The following is a 19,720-nucleotide window of genomic DNA, read 5'->3' on the forward strand; positions in this document are numbered from 1 at the left end:
TATGTTTTCTCTTTTTTTCTTCCCACTTCTTTTTCTTTCTTTTTCCTCCTGCCTGTCAGCTTATACACATTACACACATACTGCAATAAAGGAAATAACACTAATGAAATGAGTAAATAAACAGACAAAGAGACAAAAGATAACGTTTCCTTTTTTGTTACTATTAGACTACAGTGATAGTATATAACCTGATTCTGATTCTGTCAGCTACTATGATGTACTGTGGTTAGTGGTCACACGGGGAGGGAAACACCTTTGATACTTTTATTTAGACTCGCATGATTATTGCTGCATGCCCTCCTGGGGTAACACTGGGTGTGGTCACTCCCGCTCTCACCGACTCACACCGATTGTGTTACTTCAGTCATGTAGGAACAGCAAACTGTAGCAGTGATCATATGACAGAATTATTCTCTTTAGAATTTTAGTTGTTATTTTTTAAGGAAAAAATTTACCTTCTCACGACAATATTACAGACGAAATTTGGACTGCGAGATATTTTTATTTCTGTTTTTGGTTCCTCCGATGAAGCGATCGCCAGCACCGTGTTTACATTTTAATAATGCAAAATCAAAACTTTATGGGTTTTGTTTATCACTATTTGGGTTTTTTAGAATTGATTTGATCCACAGGCGGTATTTTGAGATGTCTGTAAAAACGTTGGGTACATCAGGATAGTCACAGTTTCTGTTTTTGTTGAAGGAAACGACACCAACAGCGATTCCTTTGCACACCAGCGGGCCGCCTGAATCACCCTGTGAGGAGGAGGAAGACTTTTGAGTTGTCTTTTTAAATTTCAGTTTTTGATAAGAGGCCAAATTACAACGTCAGTGATTGGACGGGAAACATACCTGACAGAACCCTTTGTCTGTGCCATAACCACCTGCGCAGATTACATTAGCAGGAAGACCAGGCCACAGTTCCTTACACACCCTTTTGTTGATGACAGGCACATCCACCACTCTCAGCTCATTAACAGTTTCACCAGCAGTTATAGTTTTTCCCCATCCAGACACCTGACACACTTCATTTTTTCTTAGTTGTACTTTAGCAGATGGCAGTGGAATTATTTTTACTCTCTTGTTTAGTTGAACTTTCCTGGAAAGCTGGAGACAGTTAGCATTAGAAATGCTCGCACTGTTATGCAGTGTAAATAATTAGATCACAAAATGATATCACCTTAAACCTTTAATGTTTCAGTATTAGTTTAGTTCATACTTACTTTAAGGAGCATGATGTCATCACCGTGCCAAGCCGTTTGATAAAAGTTGGGCTTGAATTTCTTTTTAATTGTTATTTTTTCTTGATGGGACTTCTTGAGATTGTGAGTGGCTAGAACAACGTGCGTGGGATTGCTGGAACAGTAATCGTTGTAATCAATACACTCTCTAAACCAGTTTTAAATGCTGTCAGTCAGATTCTGCCACTGAAAAAGAATAATGACTTACTCTTTGGCGCAGTGTGCTGCAGTGAGCACAAAGTCTGCAGTGATGAGAAATCCTCCACATACATGACCGGTGCTGCTCTGCACTGAGGCCATGTACAGCATTGAGTTCTCTGGAGCTTTTTTACCCTTTATGATGTCACTCCCATGTCCTCCAAAGAGGAAAAAAAAAACAAGTTGATGCTCCCGACAGATAGTCAGAGAATGATAATCGATGATTAATTCTTACCAGCTTGTCTGAGACATGTGAAGACATGGAAGAACAGAAGTTTCTGCAGAGCGTGCATGATGCCATCAAAACACCATGTGTCACATTGACCCTTTTATGCTGCAGCTTGCTTCAGTGACTTCTAACCACATCCTGTATGGTTACAAGGTAAGCTACACATACATAGATAATCTTTCATTATCAATATAAAACACATTTATAATTTTGCGAGTGTGCGTATATATTTATTTTAGTGTCCAACACATATATTCACATTATTTTTCTTTCTTTATCACCATTTGAGGCTCAATTTCAGATCAACTTTTGTGATTTAAGACTTTTCAGCTTCCTGATTCGGTTCATTGGGCACCTTTTTGGGCCTCCTTTTCTTCTGAAATAGAAATAAATTGACTTAAAAATCTTTAAGTCAATTTAAAAACATTTGTTAGGGTTTTCATTTCCTTGTTTCTAATGTGAGATTATTCTACTATGTTATGCCACCTTATACTTCTAATCAAAGAATTGTTGAGTCATTATACGGCTATAGGCCACATTATGCCTTGGATTAAAGATTGTGAAATCATTACACTGTTTTATGATGCTGCTGATTTATAAGAAATACTGTTTTCAGAGAATCATGGCCTTATTTGTCTGATTAGAAAGAACAGAACATGCCGCACAGGAAGCCAAGGTCATAACTGAGGCTAACCGAAAGAGAAAGAATGTGGATGTTTAGGTTTTATGACTTTGGAGGGGGGCTGAAGCTATAAGAATGTGAGAAACATTCAGACACTTCGAGATGTCGTGGACACCCTCCTGTCCACAACTCCCGTCCGGGCGTTTATGGTCAAAGTGCTGTATGGAAGAATGAGAATTGTGTGGAATAAAGAGATTGTTGATTAAGCATTTATACACCGAGTGTTGTTCTTCCTTCAGCCCAAAGATCAAAGAATTGGGATATTTAACAGTGACTATAAGGAGAAACTACACTAATTGAAAAAAACAACAACACTTTTTTTCCAGAATAAGTTTGTTAAATTTCGGATACTGATCCAGTTACAGTAAATAAGCTGACTATTCTTTTTTCATTGATGTAAGAGGAGTGATGAGACTGATATGGAAAAAGAGAAACAAGTAATAAAACACTTTAAGTGTCTGTCTGTGGTTTCCAACCACCTCTCTCAGTTTTGTTCCACATTTCCTCTGTTTGCATCTAAACGTGAATTGACACGTTGGCTTGGCACCATGAACTGGGTCGCTGAAACCACAGTGTCTAGCTACACAGACATATTAAACATATCTGTTTTACTACCACCAGGGGTGAAACATGATCGGATTAGTACAAACAAACAAAATCACTTTAATAAATAAATAAGGATTGTTTTTAATTTAATTATCGGAATGATAAATCAGAGGAAAAACTAAAACTAAAAATCAGTTAAAGGGGATCACTTATTATCCCACTTGTGATTAAAGTGTTCTTTTGACATTATTTTATCTTCTTTTGTTAAATCAGTTACCTGCTGCCAGTAGGTGTGTCTATGTTTGCGTATACTGTGTAATATTATATACTTATTTGCCTTTGTGTTTTAGATTAAGAGTCGATGCTCTACGCTCACAGTTAAGAAGCTATTACTGTGGTTAGTAGAACTGCACGTGCACTCACAGAGCTTTTCATCTGTTGAATTATCATTCATTCAGCATCTGCAGCATTAATGTGAATTTATTATTCATTATCCTCATCCTCATAAATCTGTACTCCAGCTGTAGTAAGATATAGTGCACATAAATGAAATCTAGTGTGTTGTTGTTTGAGCCTCATTGCCCTGCACTGAAGCTCAGAGGAAGATTTGTATGGGTCTCTGTTGAACCACTAGAGCATGCTGTTTCAGTAGATGAAGTTATTAAAATGTTTGATAAAATCTTCCAGCACAGGTGTGTGCAGTATTAAAAAAAATTCAAGCCACTGCAAACCGGGTCATTCTACTATTACCCTCAAATCTTATGTCTTTTTGCCAATAATCACCCCTCTCCACAAACATCGGGTGGAGACTTGTGAGAGCGAGGACAAGTATTGTGTAATGCATTTAACACAAAAACAAACAGAATCTGCATCAAGCACATGTTGGAGCCGACAGTAAGCCGACAAAATCCTCATATTACTTAAATATCAAAAAGTAGTCATTCCCTGAACCCAGCATGTTTTTGAGCTTTACTGTAGTACGCTTCTGTTCATCATTCATAGAGCAACAAACAAGGGATATAAAAAATGAAATGTTATGAACCATATTTTCTCATTTTCTGCTAGAAGAATGTGGCTCTACAGTCATTAGCCTGTATCCATGGTAACGCCTGGAGGCTTAAAAAAAATATCAAGTCTGAATTTGATTACTTCTTTTGACACTGAACTTCAGTTTAATTGGAAAAAACTGAATTAAAATTTTGAGAAGCAAAAAAACATACAAGGATGCAAATATGTCTTTCGTCACAGGCAAACTGAAGCGTGGTCCACTACAAAGGCAGAAATAATATAAAAAATTCAGCCTTTTGGCTGTTACAGAAAGAAATGACAAATCGAGTGTGGGATAATGTTTGCATTTTTGTTTTTGGTTAAACCGATGAAAGAATCAGAAATTCTCACATTTCAATAGTGAAAAGAAAAAACTTGAAGTAAATTTTTTACTTAAATTACTTTACTCAATCTTTTTTTTCCAGAACCTCGTCGATCCACTGACGGTATTTTGAGATGTCCGTATAGACGTTGGGTTTATTGGGGTAATTGCAGTTGTTATAGTAGTTGAAAGAAACAACACCAACAGCAAACCCATGACACACCAGAGGACCACCAGAATCTCCCTGTGAGGAGGAAGAATTTTAATTGATCAGTTTATACTCATTGTGTTTATGTTTTTAAGATTTGTGAACATGAAACCTGTTTAAACTGAAAGGACAGAACACATACCTGACAGAATCCTTTGTCTGTCTCATATCCACCTGCACAGATAACGTTGGCTGGAAGACCACGCCATTGTTCTTTACAGACTTGTTTGTCAATGACAGACACGTCCACCACCATCAGCTCATCAACAGATTCACCATCAGTCTTATTTTTTCCCCATCCAGCCACCTGACACACTTGGTTTTCTTTTAGGTTTATTTCAGCATGTCGAATTTGAATTATTTGTACTCCGTGGCCCAGTTTAACTTTCTCAGACAGCTGGAGACACAACATGAAGTAAAAAATATATCTGTGTTCATACAATAGTTCTTTAGCTATAATCTGAATAATAAAACCACAAACACGTCATGTGAAACTGTTGTGAACATGAGCATGTACTTACTTTAATCAGCATGATGTCATTACCCAGTGCAACGTGTTGATAATTTTTATGGATGGTTTTGTTTTCAATCTTTATTTTTTGATGATTGCCATTCTTGAGATTGTGGTTCCCGAGAACAACGTGTGTGAGGGTCCTGAAAGAGTAATCAATGAGAGGTAATCAATACATTTTCTAAATGTGTTTTAATGACATGAGTCAGAGAAGCAGAAGCAGAAGATGTTTGATTACTCACGAGTCATCACAGTGTGCAGCTGAGACTACAAAGTCCTCAGTGATGAGAAATCCTCCACAAACATGTTCACCCTCCTTGTTCTGCAAAGAGGCCATGTACTGCATGGAGTTCTCTGGGGCTTTTTTACCATGTATGATGTCACTTCCAGGTGCTGAAAAAGTAAAATAAAGGAAACCAAAATGAAGTTAACGTTCCATTAAATGGTCAGAGGACAATAAGAAAGACTTGCAGTTCTTACCGAGTCGTCCGAGACATGCCAGAACATGGAGGAGCAGGATTTTTTGAAGACTGAGCATGATGCCAGCAAAAAGGTGAAGTTGTGTTGGCAGGAGTGTGAAGTGGATCTTTTATACATCTGTTGCTTTGTCAAATCTGATGATCACATTTTGACTTCTAACCGCATCCTGTTTTTTTGGGCACTTGTATTATCTTTGCATTATCTTGTTCATCATTATTACACTACCCCATCATCCTGAAACACACGGGCTGTTTAATGGTTGCAAGTTTCTCACGATCTCTCACACCACAACTTTTGTACACAAGCAGGCATGTCTAAACCTTCAAAAAGCTGGGTTGTTGAAACATTTTTGCACCACTGTTAAAGCTCAAAACAGCAATATCCCACCGAGTTACTGATTTCATACTTGAACCAAGACTAATAACATTATGGTACTTGGCTCATAATCTGTCCACCAGCAATGTAAAAACAGGAAGGAGATGCCTTTTCATTTAGCGCCTCCTTGGGGCCATTTCTTCCACTGTGTGAACTGTTTATGGAGCGAGGGTTCTCCTACAGAAGAGTCGTAGTGCCCTCCTGTATGGAGCTTGGTCTCTTGAATGAATAATATGTGAATAGTGCTTTGGCGGTAAAGAGAGTTTTGGACAGAATCATGAGTTTGAAGCTGGAAATTGAAGACTGGAAAGGATGTGCAGGAAGATTCAGGATCGAAATTGAAATGTTCCAACAAGTGAAGAGAGTTTATGGAGAAGATGGGAGGAGCACTGTGAGGAGCTGATGGATGTGTGAAAACGAGAGAGAGGGAGGCGAATGGATGGAGGACGGTGAATATAATGAATCAGGAAGTGTTAGGAATACATAAGTAATATGAAATGGAATTCTGTAATAGCAATACATTCTGGGTAGTCGCTACCATGTTGTTGTCCATGCAATACCAAAACAAAGATGGACACCAACAAGCATGATACGATACAGAGAGAAGATAAACAACGAGGGAAAGGAGCGTCGTTAGGAGGGTTTAAACACAACGAATGGCCATTTTATCTTTAGGACCTACTGATGCTAACAGTAGTGGTGAGCACACAGCAAACATGTTAAGAATGATAAACTCACATGGAACTTTATGGTTACTGAGAGCAAAGTGTTTTTTTCTCATTAACTGAACAATTAATCACTGAGAGGTGGTGTGCATCACCACGGAAGATATCTGATTACTAATGAGGCTATACGATATGCCTCATAGACCGCAGAGTATTCGGTGATTAGAAATCATTGATATACATCACCTCTGGTGTTCTGCACAGAGGCCATGTGCTGCATTGAATTCTCGTGGGCTTTTTTGCCACGTATAGTTTTACCAAGAAATTGTGGTAGCGTATGCATGCCATACTCTCTGCAAACATATAGCTCAAAAAGTGTCGAATGAATTCTGTTAAAACGTTGTAGGGGTGTAGAGCGGGGTCATCTTAACAAAGCATTAAAATTTGGCTCACATCCACCTTTCACTGTCTTCAAGGTCAACTTCAAGATTTATTGGTGGAAAACTGAAAAAGAAGCCTTTTAAAATTAAAAGTGTGGTGTGTATTGTCGACATATAGAAAGGACTGCATAAAGACTTAAGGATTTTTCTGGAAACCACACAGGGGAGGACAGAGGAAGAACGTGACAAAGGAGACTGAGACAATGGCCGTGTTCCAAAATCGCCTCCTATCTCCTATTAATGGCTGTGCCCCTGTTTTATCTGTCTGACCTGCTACACCCTTATGTCCTGCCTCATTCTCTCAGGTCAGCAGACCAGATGCTTTTGCTCGTTATCAAACACTCAACGTAAGCACAGAGGTAGGAATAAAGTGCTGCAAAATTCAGGCCTTCTAACCAAAATAATCCAGTGTAAACTCTGGTTTCAGTCCAGTGGTAATCTCTGAAAATAGGGAGGCAGTTCTGATAAGTGAGAGGAGGCTGAAGGAAAATCAGTATGTTTTGATATAATGTTACCGTGCCACATGCGTGTGGCAACATTCAGGCATTAATCTAACACAGTAACACTTTTATTAATTACAGATTCAGCAGAGAGAAGCCGCTCACTGTGTGCGCACCGCTGAGAAAAAGAAGCTGAGCTCGGTTTATTTCTGCTGTTTCATGAAAACTGTGTTAGTGAGGAGCAAAGAGTGGGCTCATCGACACACTCGGCATGAAGACTGAGTGAAGAGTTTCAATACAGAGAATTCTCTCTCGTTCTGATAACATCTCGCCTCCTAAAAATAAACTCTTCTATTAGCAGCTATCACAGCCACCGCAGGCTGAATACAGGATTGTTTTTTTCATGTTAAATTTTGTGCAGCTTGCAAGAAACTTTGTGTCATAGACTTTTCAATTCACATTTGCCTGACTCATTTAAATATTCTCCACCTGAAAGTAAAACTCTTATAAATACTTCTGCTTGTAGCTTTCAGTCACTGACTCTTCAGCCTTTTCAGTGAATCCAACAGCTTTTTAATGTCTCAAAATCTTTTAAGTCTCAAAATCTCAACATCTCAAAATCACTGTAAATCAGACACAGCCGTCACAGATATTTAACAATCAATCAAATATCTTTGCTTTTATGATCCTAGCCTCACTGTGTCACTGACACTCAATATTCACATTAAACCACTAGGTGGTGATCTATATATATATATTTTGTGGGCACTGTGTGGCTTCAACCCAGTTCACAGTAATACTGGTAAAACTAGAAAATGAATGATAATTATTAAAAAGCACATATGATTAACATGTGAGCAAATTGGCAAATTATATTTTTTATTTTCAAAACTACTAATGATTGTTATAACACATTAAGAGCACTTCTGGCTGTGTGTGTGTGTGTGTGTGTGTGTGTGTGTGTGTGTGTGTGTGTGAGTGTGTGTGTGTGTGTGTGTGTGTGTGTGTGTGTGTGTGTGAGTGTGTGTGTGTGTGTGTGTGTGTCTGCTCAGTGTATAAAGCTGTGCATCACAGTGGACTTCAGTGAATTCAACATCTGCTCAGCGAGAGTTGAGACGACATGTTGTGCCTGAGGAATTTCAATGTTTTCATCTTGTTCATGCTTCTTTCCATCATCCAGTCAGGTGATTGATGTTTTGTACTTTAGTTTACATTACTGATATCTCTCAGTAAAGCAGTTGGGCTAGGATTTGTGCTCACTCATCTGTTCTTGACTTAAAAATCTGCTGATTTTCTTATGTGACTGGATATTTTTTGTTGTTTTAGGTCATGGTTCTGAGATTATTGGAGGGAAGGAAGTTAAGCCACACTCACTACCCTTCATGGCTTATTTGACAAGTAAGAAATCTATGTGTGGGGGGACATTAATCCACCCACAATGGGTCCTGACAGCTGCTCACTGCACTGGGTAAGAATCTGAGGTTCACTTTTCCTAAATTTCCAAATCAAAATATTGCAGTATTTATTTTTAACAGGAGATGTGAAGTGTAATGCTAACTGATATTTTTTCTTACTCACAGCATAACTCCTCCTGACAGGCAGGGGCTGCACTAAAATGTTTCATGCTTTTATAAGAACACGACCTTTAAACCTTTGACCTTGAAAATTACATACTACAGTTGTTTTTACTCATCGTGATGTCATAGGATCTTGTAGTGAAAAAATAATAAGTGTGTTGTACAGCTCTCTCTCCATGCTTTGACCTTGGGTGCTAACAGTGAAGGTCAAGGTCAAATGCATAGCCAAACTAGGTACTCATGTCCCCTAAGACGTTTGAAGATGATCCATAAACAATTGTGGGCAATTTAAAGTTTGATGTGGCTTTGACCTGATTTTCACCAACATGAAATCAGCTTGAGTTGTTATTGGTATCACACAACACTTGAAAACTAGCAAACAGACAAACAAACACAAAGAACTGATTACATCCTGCCCTCCTTCAAGTAGAGAAAAATAAATTTTCATCTATAACATTTAATAATGTTGAAGTTTGTTACTCAGTTGGAGGAAGGTGTCATGCAGGTCCATCTCAGGCTCAGTAACAGCCATAGCCCAGGCGTATGTAATAATACACAACTATGATTTGAACAGTTTTACACACTCCTGACCTTTTCATGTAAGTGAAGTGTCATCACTACACTGAGTTTTTCTTTTGCAGAATGAGCAAGGCGATCCTGGGAGCGCACTCCATCGTCAAAGAGGAAGAAGAGTCGAGGCAGGTCCGAGAGGTTGAGAAACATTTTGCTCATCCTAACTATTTCAATCATATTGTGGGCAATGACCTCATGCTGCTCAAGGTAAGCTGAAAATTCAGTGTCCAGTAGCCGGTCAAGCAAAGATACAACAATGAAAATAAGTTTGTTTCCCATTTTCCAAACAAAATATATGAATTATTATAGTGACCCAGACTTTATCACAGTATCACAGATATACTTACTTTAAAGCCAAATCTGTAACATATAGATAGTCACTGTCAAAATGTAACATTTCTTTTCAACTCTTTCTCAGCTTAAGGAACCAGTAAATACAACCAAGTCAGTAAAATGGCTCCAATTGGGCAAAATTGTCAAAGACCCTCCAGATGGCACCAAGTGTCTGGTTGCTGGATGGGGAGTAACTGAAGAGAACCACATCTCGGATGTTCTCAAGTCTGTCCGCGTGACTGTGATCGGCAGACATAAGTGTAACTCTTGTGAATATTACAACTACGCACCTTTAATCACTAGTGACATGGTATGTGCCGGTTCAAATGGCAAAAAAGCAGCGGATACCTGTCAAGTAAGTATTAAGAATGTATATGAGCATGTAATCATCGACCTCAGCACCATTTTGATGTTTTGACACCTGTAAGTGAGAAAAAAGGTCTACAGTGCATATGTACTTGCTGCAGGGGGATTCCGGAGGCCCACTGCTGTGCGGCTTTCATCTGGTTGGAGTTACTTCTTTTGGAGCCGGTTGTGGGAACATTTACAAGCCCGGAATCTACTCGTTTCTCTCAAAGAGACAACTCAAGTGGATCAAAGAAACAATGAAGTCTTAAAAGTCATCAGGCATCAGTCCACATAAGCTAATCAAGATGACAATGTTTTATGCTTTTATGATGTTTAATCGGCTGAGCTATCACTTCATACCTTTCACTTGACCAGCATCATTTTATTATCTCATTGATTATGTTATATTTTATGGAATCTTTGTCACTGCTGGCTTGCTCTAATTGTTACAGACTGTGCACATAGCAGCCCGTGGTTAGTCTGTTTATGCACACACAAAAGTAAAATAACAGTGAGACTGTCCAGTCTGTCCCCCAGACACATTCACTATGTCCAGTAAATGAATATGAGGATTTTGAACAGAGTTTTTGATGAAGATAAATTTTTAAATATGTTTTCTTGTTTAGTTTTGTTCAGTATTTTTACTTGACACCACCAAAGACCCCACAAAAAAAATTGATACAAATCAATATTTTTGCTGTACTTTTACTTTCTACTTTTCCTACTTTCTAATAAAGCTGAAGTAAAGATATATTTCCTTCTGTGTGTCTCATTGTTTGTACTGCAATTCTCTCAAAGTGTCATGTTTTTACAGGAACTTCTAAATCTCACATCACTAAATCTTAATCTTAATTTAAGAAATCTTTATCAAAAATTGGTAATTTAGTCCTTCATTTTTAACCAAATTAAATGTATTTTAAGCCTAAGAAACCTGCCTAAAAAGGCATTAAGGCCACACTCTTGATTTGTTCTTTGTCAAACGAGCCCTTTGTGGCTTATTTATTTACATATTTGAAGAAGTAAAAATCACTTTGCTTCTCTTACATTTTCAAATAAAATATAGCAGTGGGGTTTTTTTTTTATCACACTGTCTCATAGGTAATACATTGTGTGATTGTGTGTGTTTTTAAATTGCGATCATAAAAAACCCCCACACAATTAATTTGAACATTTCACAGAATCAACAGGTACATCAATGATATAATGTTACCATTAATACTGTTACACCAAAATATTTTGCTTTATAGCCTCAAGGTTTTGTCTGGCATCACTGGTTAAGCGCTAGCCTGGTTTTCCTCCTATTTTTCTGAAAGAAGATTCTCTGTTAGGGTGAACACGTTCTCTAGCACTGCTTCTCTAACCTGTGGTGTTCCACAAAGTTCAGTCCTTGGTCTATTCTTATTTTTCTTTTACATGCTACCTTCAGCATTATTCCATTCTTTTCCGGTGTTTCTTATTTCTATGCTGATGATATTCCGCTGTTTATGTCTTTTAAGCCAGACCTTAGTTGATTGTTTATTTGAGATTTGTGGCTGGCTCTCCAATAATTTCTTTGCTTTAACTCCTGTAACACCAAGGCGAAAGGTGATAATAGCTCCTCCCGATATACATTCAAGAATCAGTCAAGTGATTACTTTGTTTTGTCCATCCACTGTTCATTATCTCAGCATAAGATCTGACTCCTCTCTTCATTTAAGGAACATTTCTAAATTGTGAACTATTGTCTCCTCATTTTAATCAGAGAATTACAGTAACTACTGTCAAACCCAAAAAGCTGTTCATCTGGACGTGCTGCCAAACCGGCATTTCATCTCTGAGCAAGCAGTCCCAGAGAAGTAAAGCAAGTGTGTAAGTTGATCTCTGAATGTTTGTAAAGCATCCCTACATTAAGCTTAACAACAACATGGAGCTCGGACGTCTGTGCGTTGTCATAAAATAATACATAAACTAATTTAAGTCTATTAGCAGCAACCAACCAATCATCCAGTTTTTTTTTTATCTAATAAATGCTCATTTGACTTCTCACTTGTTGGTAAGAAGTTGGTAGATTGGATCTGGCTGGTTTACACTTTTTTATCAGTAAGTAATGTAAAAAAATATTGATTTTTAGATCTGGTGCTACAGCACGTGTACTAAGTATGTTTCCTTCTCTCCTTCATTTCTTTATTTGAACCATTTGTCTTGTCTCACACTTAATGAATACATTTCAGAAATTAGAAATTAGTTTTTGATTATTTAATTATCTACAATTGAAGAAGTCAGATGCAAGTCCATGATACTGTTCCTAGGAACCGTTTGACGTGGCCAGTTGTCACTATCTTCAGATCCTATAACAAACTGAATGAACCACAGAAACCACAATTTCCAGATAAGATTTAAACTTCAGAGCACTTCTCCAGACTCACGGTTATGAAATTTAGCTGTATTTAGACAGTTACCCCATTTCACCATCCTCAGAAGTTTATTGATTAAACCTGATTAAAAGTGAAATGTCATCCATATTAATAAGGCTCATGAAACTGTAGACAAGATGGAAACTGAATAGTTGTTAATTGTAAAACTTTGCCTGATATTTATTTATTGCCCCACTGGTCCAATAATTAACACATTGCTTAATATTGACTTTATATTCTCAGTTTGATAGCATAATGGTGGAGTACGATGCTAATAGATGGAATAGTTAAAAGGTTTTTGCTAGGTTCTGATTATGTGTGTAAAAACATTGTCCCTTCAGTTGTAAGTATATTTCAGTCATTATATAACTGCACTTGTGTTTTACTAAAGAAAGCAATATTTAAAAAAATGTATTGACAGCGATTTAACAGCACAAGTACAATCCCACGTGACGTGACGTGTTTCCTATTAACTGCTAAGCTAATGACAAAAACACAGTTTTTAATGCAATTAACACTGTTGGTGTCATTTCAGTTCTCACTCATTTCCAGACCGTAACTAGAAACGTTGTCAGTGGATTGAAGTTTGCACAATTAAACTTTTGTAAATAAATAACTTGATTTAGAAAACTTTAAATGTGCAATAATAAGCAAAAATTTTGTAGCTCTAGTGGTACTGCATGTGTACTGTATAAAAACAAAAGCTGTTGACTTCTCTCCCTTTTTAATTATTTTTGGACCATTTTCATTTGGATGGTGAGACACCATCTTGTCTCACATTTTGTGAACACATTTCAAACACATAAAGAGTGTTTTTGTTAAATTTGTTCATCTAAAATTGAAGAAGGCTGATGCAAGTCCATGATACTGTTCCTTGGAACTGCTCAACATGGTCATTTGTCACTATCTTTATACAGCAAACTAGATGAACGGCAGAAACCACCATTTCCAGATAAGAATCAAACTTCAGTGCACTTCTCTGAACTCACAGTTGTGAAGCTTTAATATTTAGAAGAAAATACATTTTGCCCTTTTTTTCAATTTCTAAATTAATGAAATTCAGTCTGTTGCTGTGTAGCTCGGGCCTAATTACTCTGCCAAGAAAACCAGAGATGATGTTTCATAGTGTCTCTGGTTTACAGCCATTACAAGGTGCTGTATCTCCTGTTTCAGTCATTAAGCTGTTCGATAACTCCATCAGCATGGCATTTTTTATGCACACAGGACATCTAAGCCAAACAGTAAGACCTCCTGACATCCTAAAAATATTATAACTTTGTCACACATTGCCAGCCCTTATACTACTCCTTTTCACTCTGGTTCATTTCTACTTGTTTTCTGACACTTTGTTCTGCTGTTAGACTGTGAGACTGACACCACCACAAACCTCTCTCTTCTATCTAAATTAGTAGAAGTAGGCTATTTTAGCATGCTCCTTTGACACCTGCCTAACATGTGCTTAATGACGCCAATGACTTTAAAAAAAGAGTCCCAGCCGCTAACATAGAGGAGGCAGGGTTTCTGACCTATACTGCAGTTAGACACCAGGGGGCGATAGAGATGTTTTGGCTTCATTTTTGGGGCGATAATAAGTCGTCCATATTTTCTACAGTCATTAAATGGCACAAGCAAAGAGTCACTAGTGCCATGTGCTCTGTTGATCAAAGGGAAAGTAATTTAAAAGTGTTAGGATGCTAGAGTGTAATGTTAGCCAGCATAATGTTTACTTACAACATTGTGCTGTTGTTTAGCTATTTCTTGTTAGCCTTTTTGTAGACGGGAGGGCATATGTCTGATGACTAATCAAAATTAAATAAACCTCTTCCTCTTGGTTTTCTCATGTCAGAACCCTGACTTTGGTTTAGGAGTGAGATGGCGATGAGGAGGAGAGTAGTGGTTGAGGAGGCGGATGAAGAAGATGAGAAAGAAAAAATTAGAGAGAGAAAATTAAAATGTAAAAAATGTAAATGTTCAAAAATTGTTTGAAATGTATTTTGATGATTTTCAAAATTCAAATAACTGATAACTACTTTTCTGATGCCGGTATATCAAATCGTTTTTTTTTTTTTTTTGTTCATCTTTGTTTATCTACATCAGCAGAGAAGCGATTAAAAAAAAAGGATTCACTTTCTGTCCTTGATGATTGCTGCAGCCAACACATCAGAAGATAACTAACAAGAAGGAAGTGATAACTAGTTATTGGACGTGAATGCTAATGGTTATCACGTCCAATAGCGGGCAGCCGAGTGTTGTGTGCATGACATCAGATGCAAAACCTTGATAGGCAAATAGCAGTTCAGTTACAGTAAGGGAACATCAGCAATTCAGTCCAAATTGGTTCTCAAACAAAGTAATTATAAAACAGCTGGTGCAGTTAATTATCACTGATGTTTCCCATCACCGTGGCTTAATCTTTCTTAATATTTCTATGCACATATTATATATTTCTATGAATATACAGTGGGGTTCTAAAGGGGTTCTGAATAGTCTAGATAATTTCACACCATATAAAAAATCATATAAAAGATGAAACTGGAGCTAATATATCAGAATTTCAGGAGCGGGTCCACACCTCCATACACATTTCTTCCAGCTCTCTGTCTGTGTATGACCAGTCTTTTACAGCTGAGGTGTAATAAAGAACAAAAGCACTGTTGACCTGCCCAATAATGACGCCTCCTTGTTGGCTGAAGCTCAGGGGTTAGAGGAAGTCATCTGCGAAGGTTGGTGGTTCGATCCCTGGGTGCTCCAGTCCACATGCCAAATATCCTTGGGCAAGATACTAACTCCAAGTTGCTCTCCGACGAAGAGCATAGAGTGTAAATGTTGGATAGACACTTACATAGAAAAAGCATATTAAACATTTGTGAATGGGTGAGGCTAACTGTGTAAAGCACCATATAAGAACCAGTCCATTTACCAGGGTCATTCTTTTTCACAAATCTTTTAGCAGCCTTCTTGAAACATATTTCCATTCATATTTTCATTAATATCATTATTTATCTTCACTGATTTATTCGTTTTTGTTATCAGTATTATTGTTACTATTCATAGTAGTACAACAGTAGAGGTGATGCTGGTATTATTACTGATTATTGTATTATTATTGTTATTTATTGATGTGTCATGTAGCATGACAGATGTTCAATGTGATTACACAGACATTATGTAGGAGCGGGTAATGGATAACAGGTACTGATCTTTAGAAAACTATTTCCTTTAACTATCTAACACATTTTAGGGTCGACTTGAAAGAAAGGCAAATATGAAAAGTAAAAGTGAGGTCAGAGGTCAAATGCGACATTTGGATGTAAACTATAATGTGACATTTAGAATTCCCATATACCAGCATCATCGCCTAAATGTTTCTAGCACAGACAAAGTGAGCAGAATTATAAGCAGTTTTAAAGATATAAAAGTTTGACTTTATTTGACCTTAAAGACGAGGTCAACGTTCTAATGTAATGTAATATGTAGAATTCCTGTATATCAATCTTACGTGCCTTTAATGTTCTCAATATAAACAATAGCAGTGATAAACATAGTTTTAAATGGCTCTGTACAGCATTATTATCACTTTAACATTTAAATGTCTATTTACCTTGAAAGAGAGGTCAGAGGTCAAATATGAGATGATATTTTAAATCTTTATTTAAAGATTAAAGACTGTGTCGCCCTCTCTCTGCCGCTCCCTACGCTACTTTCTATGTGCTGACAACAGAGGTGGGAAGTAACAAAGTACAAATACTTACACATGAGCTTCATATGCTTCCATTTTTTCCAGTATTCATATTTTTGTTTCTGTTAGATTTTTGAGTTTTTGCTGCTTTCAGTCATTTAGACTATCATGCATTTTCCTTTTTTTATGCCTTGTCACAGAAGTATTTGTTTTGTTCTTTGACCATTAGAGGGAGCCAGGTGTGCATCGGTCTGAGTAGAGCTGCTTATTGAGTCTTCTTACTGTGCAGGTCTCTTGTTTTAATCCAGGAAAATAATCATCCCATTATGGATATGAACATAGGTCATTATTATTATTATTATTATTATTATTATTATTATTATTATTATTATTATTTATTATTGTTATTTCAATTCAATTTAATTCAATTTAATTTATACAGCACCAAATCACAACAACAGTTGCCTCAAGGTGCTTTCAAAGGTCATCAGACAAAAATCAAATTGTAAGTTTTGTATGGAACCAGGCAGCAAAAAATTAGGAACACTCAAAGGCTGTAGGCCAATAATTTATTTTGTGAAAAGAAAAAAGGTGTTACTACAATCTTTCAAGTACAAACAAGTTAACTGATAACTAAAAATATGTATATTTAAAGGTTTCCTTTATTTGTTTATCCAAAAGTACAAATAATACTTGTAATAGGAGACCAGGCAATTTCTTCTTACAGACATTTCAGCTGCCCTCAGTTGGTCAACACTTCTGTCATCAATTCTAGTCTTCAGCCACTAAGCCACATGACACTTAATTTTAATATTTTTTTCAGAAAATGCGAAGCGATTTTGTTTGCCTGGACTTCCTTAGAGATTTGTACACAGACAGAGCTCAAATGAACAAAAAAAAAACCAACCAAACAAAAACAAAACAATTAAATCTCTCCAGAGCCATGAATCATTTAAATTTATGTATATATAGTTTATTGACTAGGTGTTTTAAGTAAATAGTAAGTACTGTGTACCAGCACCAGAAATAACACTTTGTTGTTTTAAATGGCCTAAACTACTGTTATTTAGCTAAGTGTAAATGCAAAAAGCACACAAAGTAGAAGACATGAGGTCACTGAGTTCAACAGGTGTCACGTTGGTGTGTGGATGTGGAGAAGCATCCAAACGCAGGACCCGCAGGCTGGTGAAGCACTTGGATGGTGTTTATTGTGATGACAGGATGAACAGAACATGAGACTACTGAATGGCTGAACTGGAATCACATGTGGGATTGAGGGTGACAAGACAACAAACTGGAGGAAACTAAGGACTTAAATACATAGGATGATGATGATTAGAAACAGGTAAGTACACAGCTGAACTAAATCTGACTAATAACACAGCAAGTAGAACTAAACAAACCGGAAACACATGGAAAACTACACTGTGAGAGAGTGTAAACTGAAAATGCTGGGCCAGGAACCCTGACAGAAGCTTGGGTTCAAATCTACCACGACGGGTCATCATCATCATCATTTTCTTTATAAAGCACAAAACAACCACAGCTGACACAAAGTGCTGTACACTGGAACATGTACAGCACTTTGTGTCAGCCATGCTGCATCTCTTGCTCTTGCTTTCTCTCTCTCTCTGCATTTCTTCTTCACAGCTCAAACTTCTTTATGTTATGGGTACCAACACCTGCTCGTGTAGGATAGCTGAATACGTTAAAATCCAAGATCATCAGTAGATTATATGACGTGGTATCAACAATAAAAGAAAAATAATAAATATGCATGTAATTTGAAAGTTTTAAAAAGTGAAAAAAGGAGAAATATATAACTCAAATTATTTTCAGTGTGGAGCCGTGAAAAGTGATTTTTATATCTGACTACTTAATACAAATGTAGCTTCAGTTGTGCACTTGGGTCATATAGAGCGGTGGTCCAAGTGCAAATGTAATTAGAGAAAAGCTCAAGTTAAAACGTTCATATTTACACATTGGTGGGCCAGAAAAAAAGTGCTGATGTGCTGCTACTTATTATCATCTGAGGCATATCAGAACACATATAAGTACAAACTCGCAAGAACATGATTTTATCACAGCTTGCAGTAACATCCTTTGATGAATGTGGTTTTGCAACTTTCCAAAACACAGACTTCAAGTTTTAGAATAAACACGGAACATTATATACGCCCCTTTCTTACCAAAAGACTTGAATTTAGAAGATAAGTGAGCTACTTCTACTCTTCTGCTTACTGAGAGTCCTTATTTCTGTTTTCTCTGGGTGGACAAAAATGACAGCTTGTTTAGCTCGTACCTTGAAGCAACAAAATGAAACTGGGGTTTAATAGAAAATTAAAAATAGTTTGTTATTTAAACTTTTGTTTAAATCTGCTGCAATGCCACCCGATACACTCAGATAACATGAATGGGTGGGACTTTCCTCTTTAATCTTGGTGTTTTCATATAAGTGATAAGATGCTTTGACAGATAGAGGCTTATACATGTACAGCCTTATTACATTGTGGTAAAAATGTCCTAAGATTTTTTTAATGAGCATTAAGATTTTTTAACAGTTAAATAAAGTCAGTGTTTGGTGACCACCAGCTTTATGTAACTTAATTAGCTTCAGTTTTATTTATATTGCACCAAATCAGAACAGCAGTTGTGTCAAGGCGCTTTATAATGTAAGGTAAAGATAATATATGTATAAAAATATAACTCCCTATGAGCAAGCGCTTTGGCAACAGTGGGAAGGAAAAACTTTCAAAACTTCTGGATTAGCTGAAGGCTATTCAGGGAGTTTTTAGGACTTCCTGATAATAATGAATTACAGTATTCTAGCCTAGAAGTAATAAATGCATGAACTAGTTTTTCAGCATCCCACTAAGACAGGATATTTCTAATTTTAGAGATATTGCACAAATGGAGGAAAGCAGTCCAACGTATGTGTTTAATATATTTAATATCCTGGTCAAAAATGACTCCAAGGTTCCTCACAGTGTTACTGGAGGCCAAGGTAATGCCATCAAGAGTAAGAATACTTGGTAGTACTAGACCACCATTGTGGGGTTTTTTTTTTTTTTTTTTTTTTTAGACTTATCCGTGACATTTTTTTTTAATTAAAAAAGACTGAAGCATTAATTAATGGTAGGACTTCTTTGAGCAGCCTTGTAGGAATAGGGTCTAAAAGGCATGTTGATGGTTTGGAGGAAGTAATTACTAAAGTTAACTCAGAAAGATCAATTGGAGAAAAGTACTCTAAATGAATATCAATGGTACTGAAAGTAGCTGTGCATAATGTTTTGTCTGTGAGATGGTTATGAGTAATTTTTTCTCCAATGGTTAAAATTTTATTTGTGAAGAGGTTCAGAAAGTTATTACTAGTTAATGTTAAAGGAAGATACAAGAAGATATGAACAACAGTGGGCAATCTTATCACTACATGC

The 19,720-nt window shown here is 36.9% G+C and overlaps 3 protein-coding genes across 3 annotated transcripts; 1 reads left to right on the plus strand and 2 right to left on the minus strand.

Moving 5' to 3' along the window:
* Nucleotides 1-578: 578 nt before the first annotated feature.
* Nucleotides 579-1,731, minus strand: LOC102785112 (mast cell protease 4-like). Its single transcript, XM_006790309.2, has 5 exons — nucleotides 1,674-1,731; nucleotides 1,449-1,596; nucleotides 1,223-1,355; nucleotides 852-1,106; nucleotides 579-755 (listed from the first exon to the last, which is right to left on the minus strand). The coding sequence occupies exons 1-5, from the start codon at nucleotides 1,729-1,731 to the stop codon at nucleotides 579-581; spliced, it is 771 nt and encodes a 256-aa protein (XP_006790372.2).
* Nucleotides 1,732-4,349: 2,618 nt separating this feature from the next.
* Nucleotides 4,350-5,521, minus strand: LOC148096009 (granzyme-like protein 1). Its single transcript, XM_087836911.1, has 5 exons — nucleotides 5,464-5,521; nucleotides 5,226-5,376; nucleotides 4,994-5,126; nucleotides 4,615-4,869; nucleotides 4,350-4,508 (listed from the first exon to the last, which is right to left on the minus strand). Exons 1-5 carry the CDS (start codon nucleotides 5,519-5,521, stop codon nucleotides 4,350-4,352), a joined length of 756 nt encoding a protein of 251 aa, XP_087693037.1.
* A 2,959-nt stretch (nucleotides 5,522-8,480) lies between these two features.
* LOC148096010 (granzyme K-like) lies at nucleotides 8,481-10,772 on the plus strand. Its single transcript, XM_087836910.1, has 5 exons — nucleotides 8,481-8,567; nucleotides 8,710-8,851; nucleotides 9,602-9,740; nucleotides 9,952-10,221; nucleotides 10,334-10,772. The coding sequence occupies exons 1-5, from the start codon at nucleotides 8,504-8,506 to the stop codon at nucleotides 10,481-10,483; spliced, it is 765 nt and encodes a 254-aa protein (XP_087693036.1). The 5' UTR covers nucleotides 8,481-8,503; the 3' UTR covers nucleotides 10,484-10,772.
* Nucleotides 10,773-19,720: the final 8,948 nt, after the last annotated feature.

The sequence above is a fragment of the Neolamprologus brichardi genome, chromosome 23 (genome assembly GCF_056152115.1).
Source record: "Neolamprologus brichardi isolate AB-2024 chromosome 23, ASM5615211v1, whole genome shotgun sequence".
Taxonomy (NCBI): Eukaryota; Metazoa; Chordata; class Actinopteri; order Cichliformes; family Cichlidae; genus Neolamprologus; species Neolamprologus brichardi.

What these genes read in the sequence shown, in the direction of transcription:
- LOC102785112 (XM_006790309.2), bottom strand. Translation starts at nt 1,731, where the DNA reads ATGCACGCTCTGCAGAAACTTCTGTTCTTCCATGTCTTCACATGTCTC. An exon ending in GCAGCACACTGCGCCAAAGA is followed by an intron (nt 1,356 to 1,448) that starts GTAAGTCATTAT and finishes TTACTGTTCCAG; the next exon opens with CAATCCCACGCACGTTGTTC. An exon ending in ATGACATCATGCTCCTTAAA is followed by an intron (nt 1,107 to 1,222) that starts GTAAGTATGAAC and finishes AACTGTCTCCAG; the next exon opens with CTTTCCAGGAAAGTTCAACT.
- LOC148096010 (XM_087836910.1), top strand. Translation starts at nt 8,504, where the DNA reads ATGTTGTGCCTGAGGAATTTCAATGTTTTCATCTTGTTCATGCTTCTT. An exon ending in ACAGCTGCTCACTGCACTGG is followed by an intron (nt 8,852 to 9,601) that starts GTAAGAATCTGA and finishes TTTCTTTTGCAG; the next exon opens with AATGAGCAAGGCGATCCTGG. An exon ending in AAGCAGCGGATACCTGTCAA is followed by an intron (nt 10,222 to 10,333) that starts GTAAGTATTAAG and finishes TACTTGCTGCAG; the next exon opens with GGGGATTCCGGAGGCCCACT.
- LOC148096009 (XM_087836911.1), bottom strand. Translation starts at nt 5,521, where the DNA reads ATGCTCAGTCTTCAAAAAATCCTGCTCCTCCATGTTCTGGCATGTCTC. An exon ending in GCTGCACACTGTGATGACTC is followed by an intron (nt 5,127 to 5,225) that starts GTGAGTAATCAA and finishes TTACTCTTTCAG; the next exon opens with GACCCTCACACACGTTGTTC. An exon ending in ATGACATCATGCTGATTAAA is followed by an intron (nt 4,870 to 4,993) that starts GTAAGTACATGC and finishes TTGTGTCTCCAG; the next exon opens with CTGTCTGAGAAAGTTAAACT.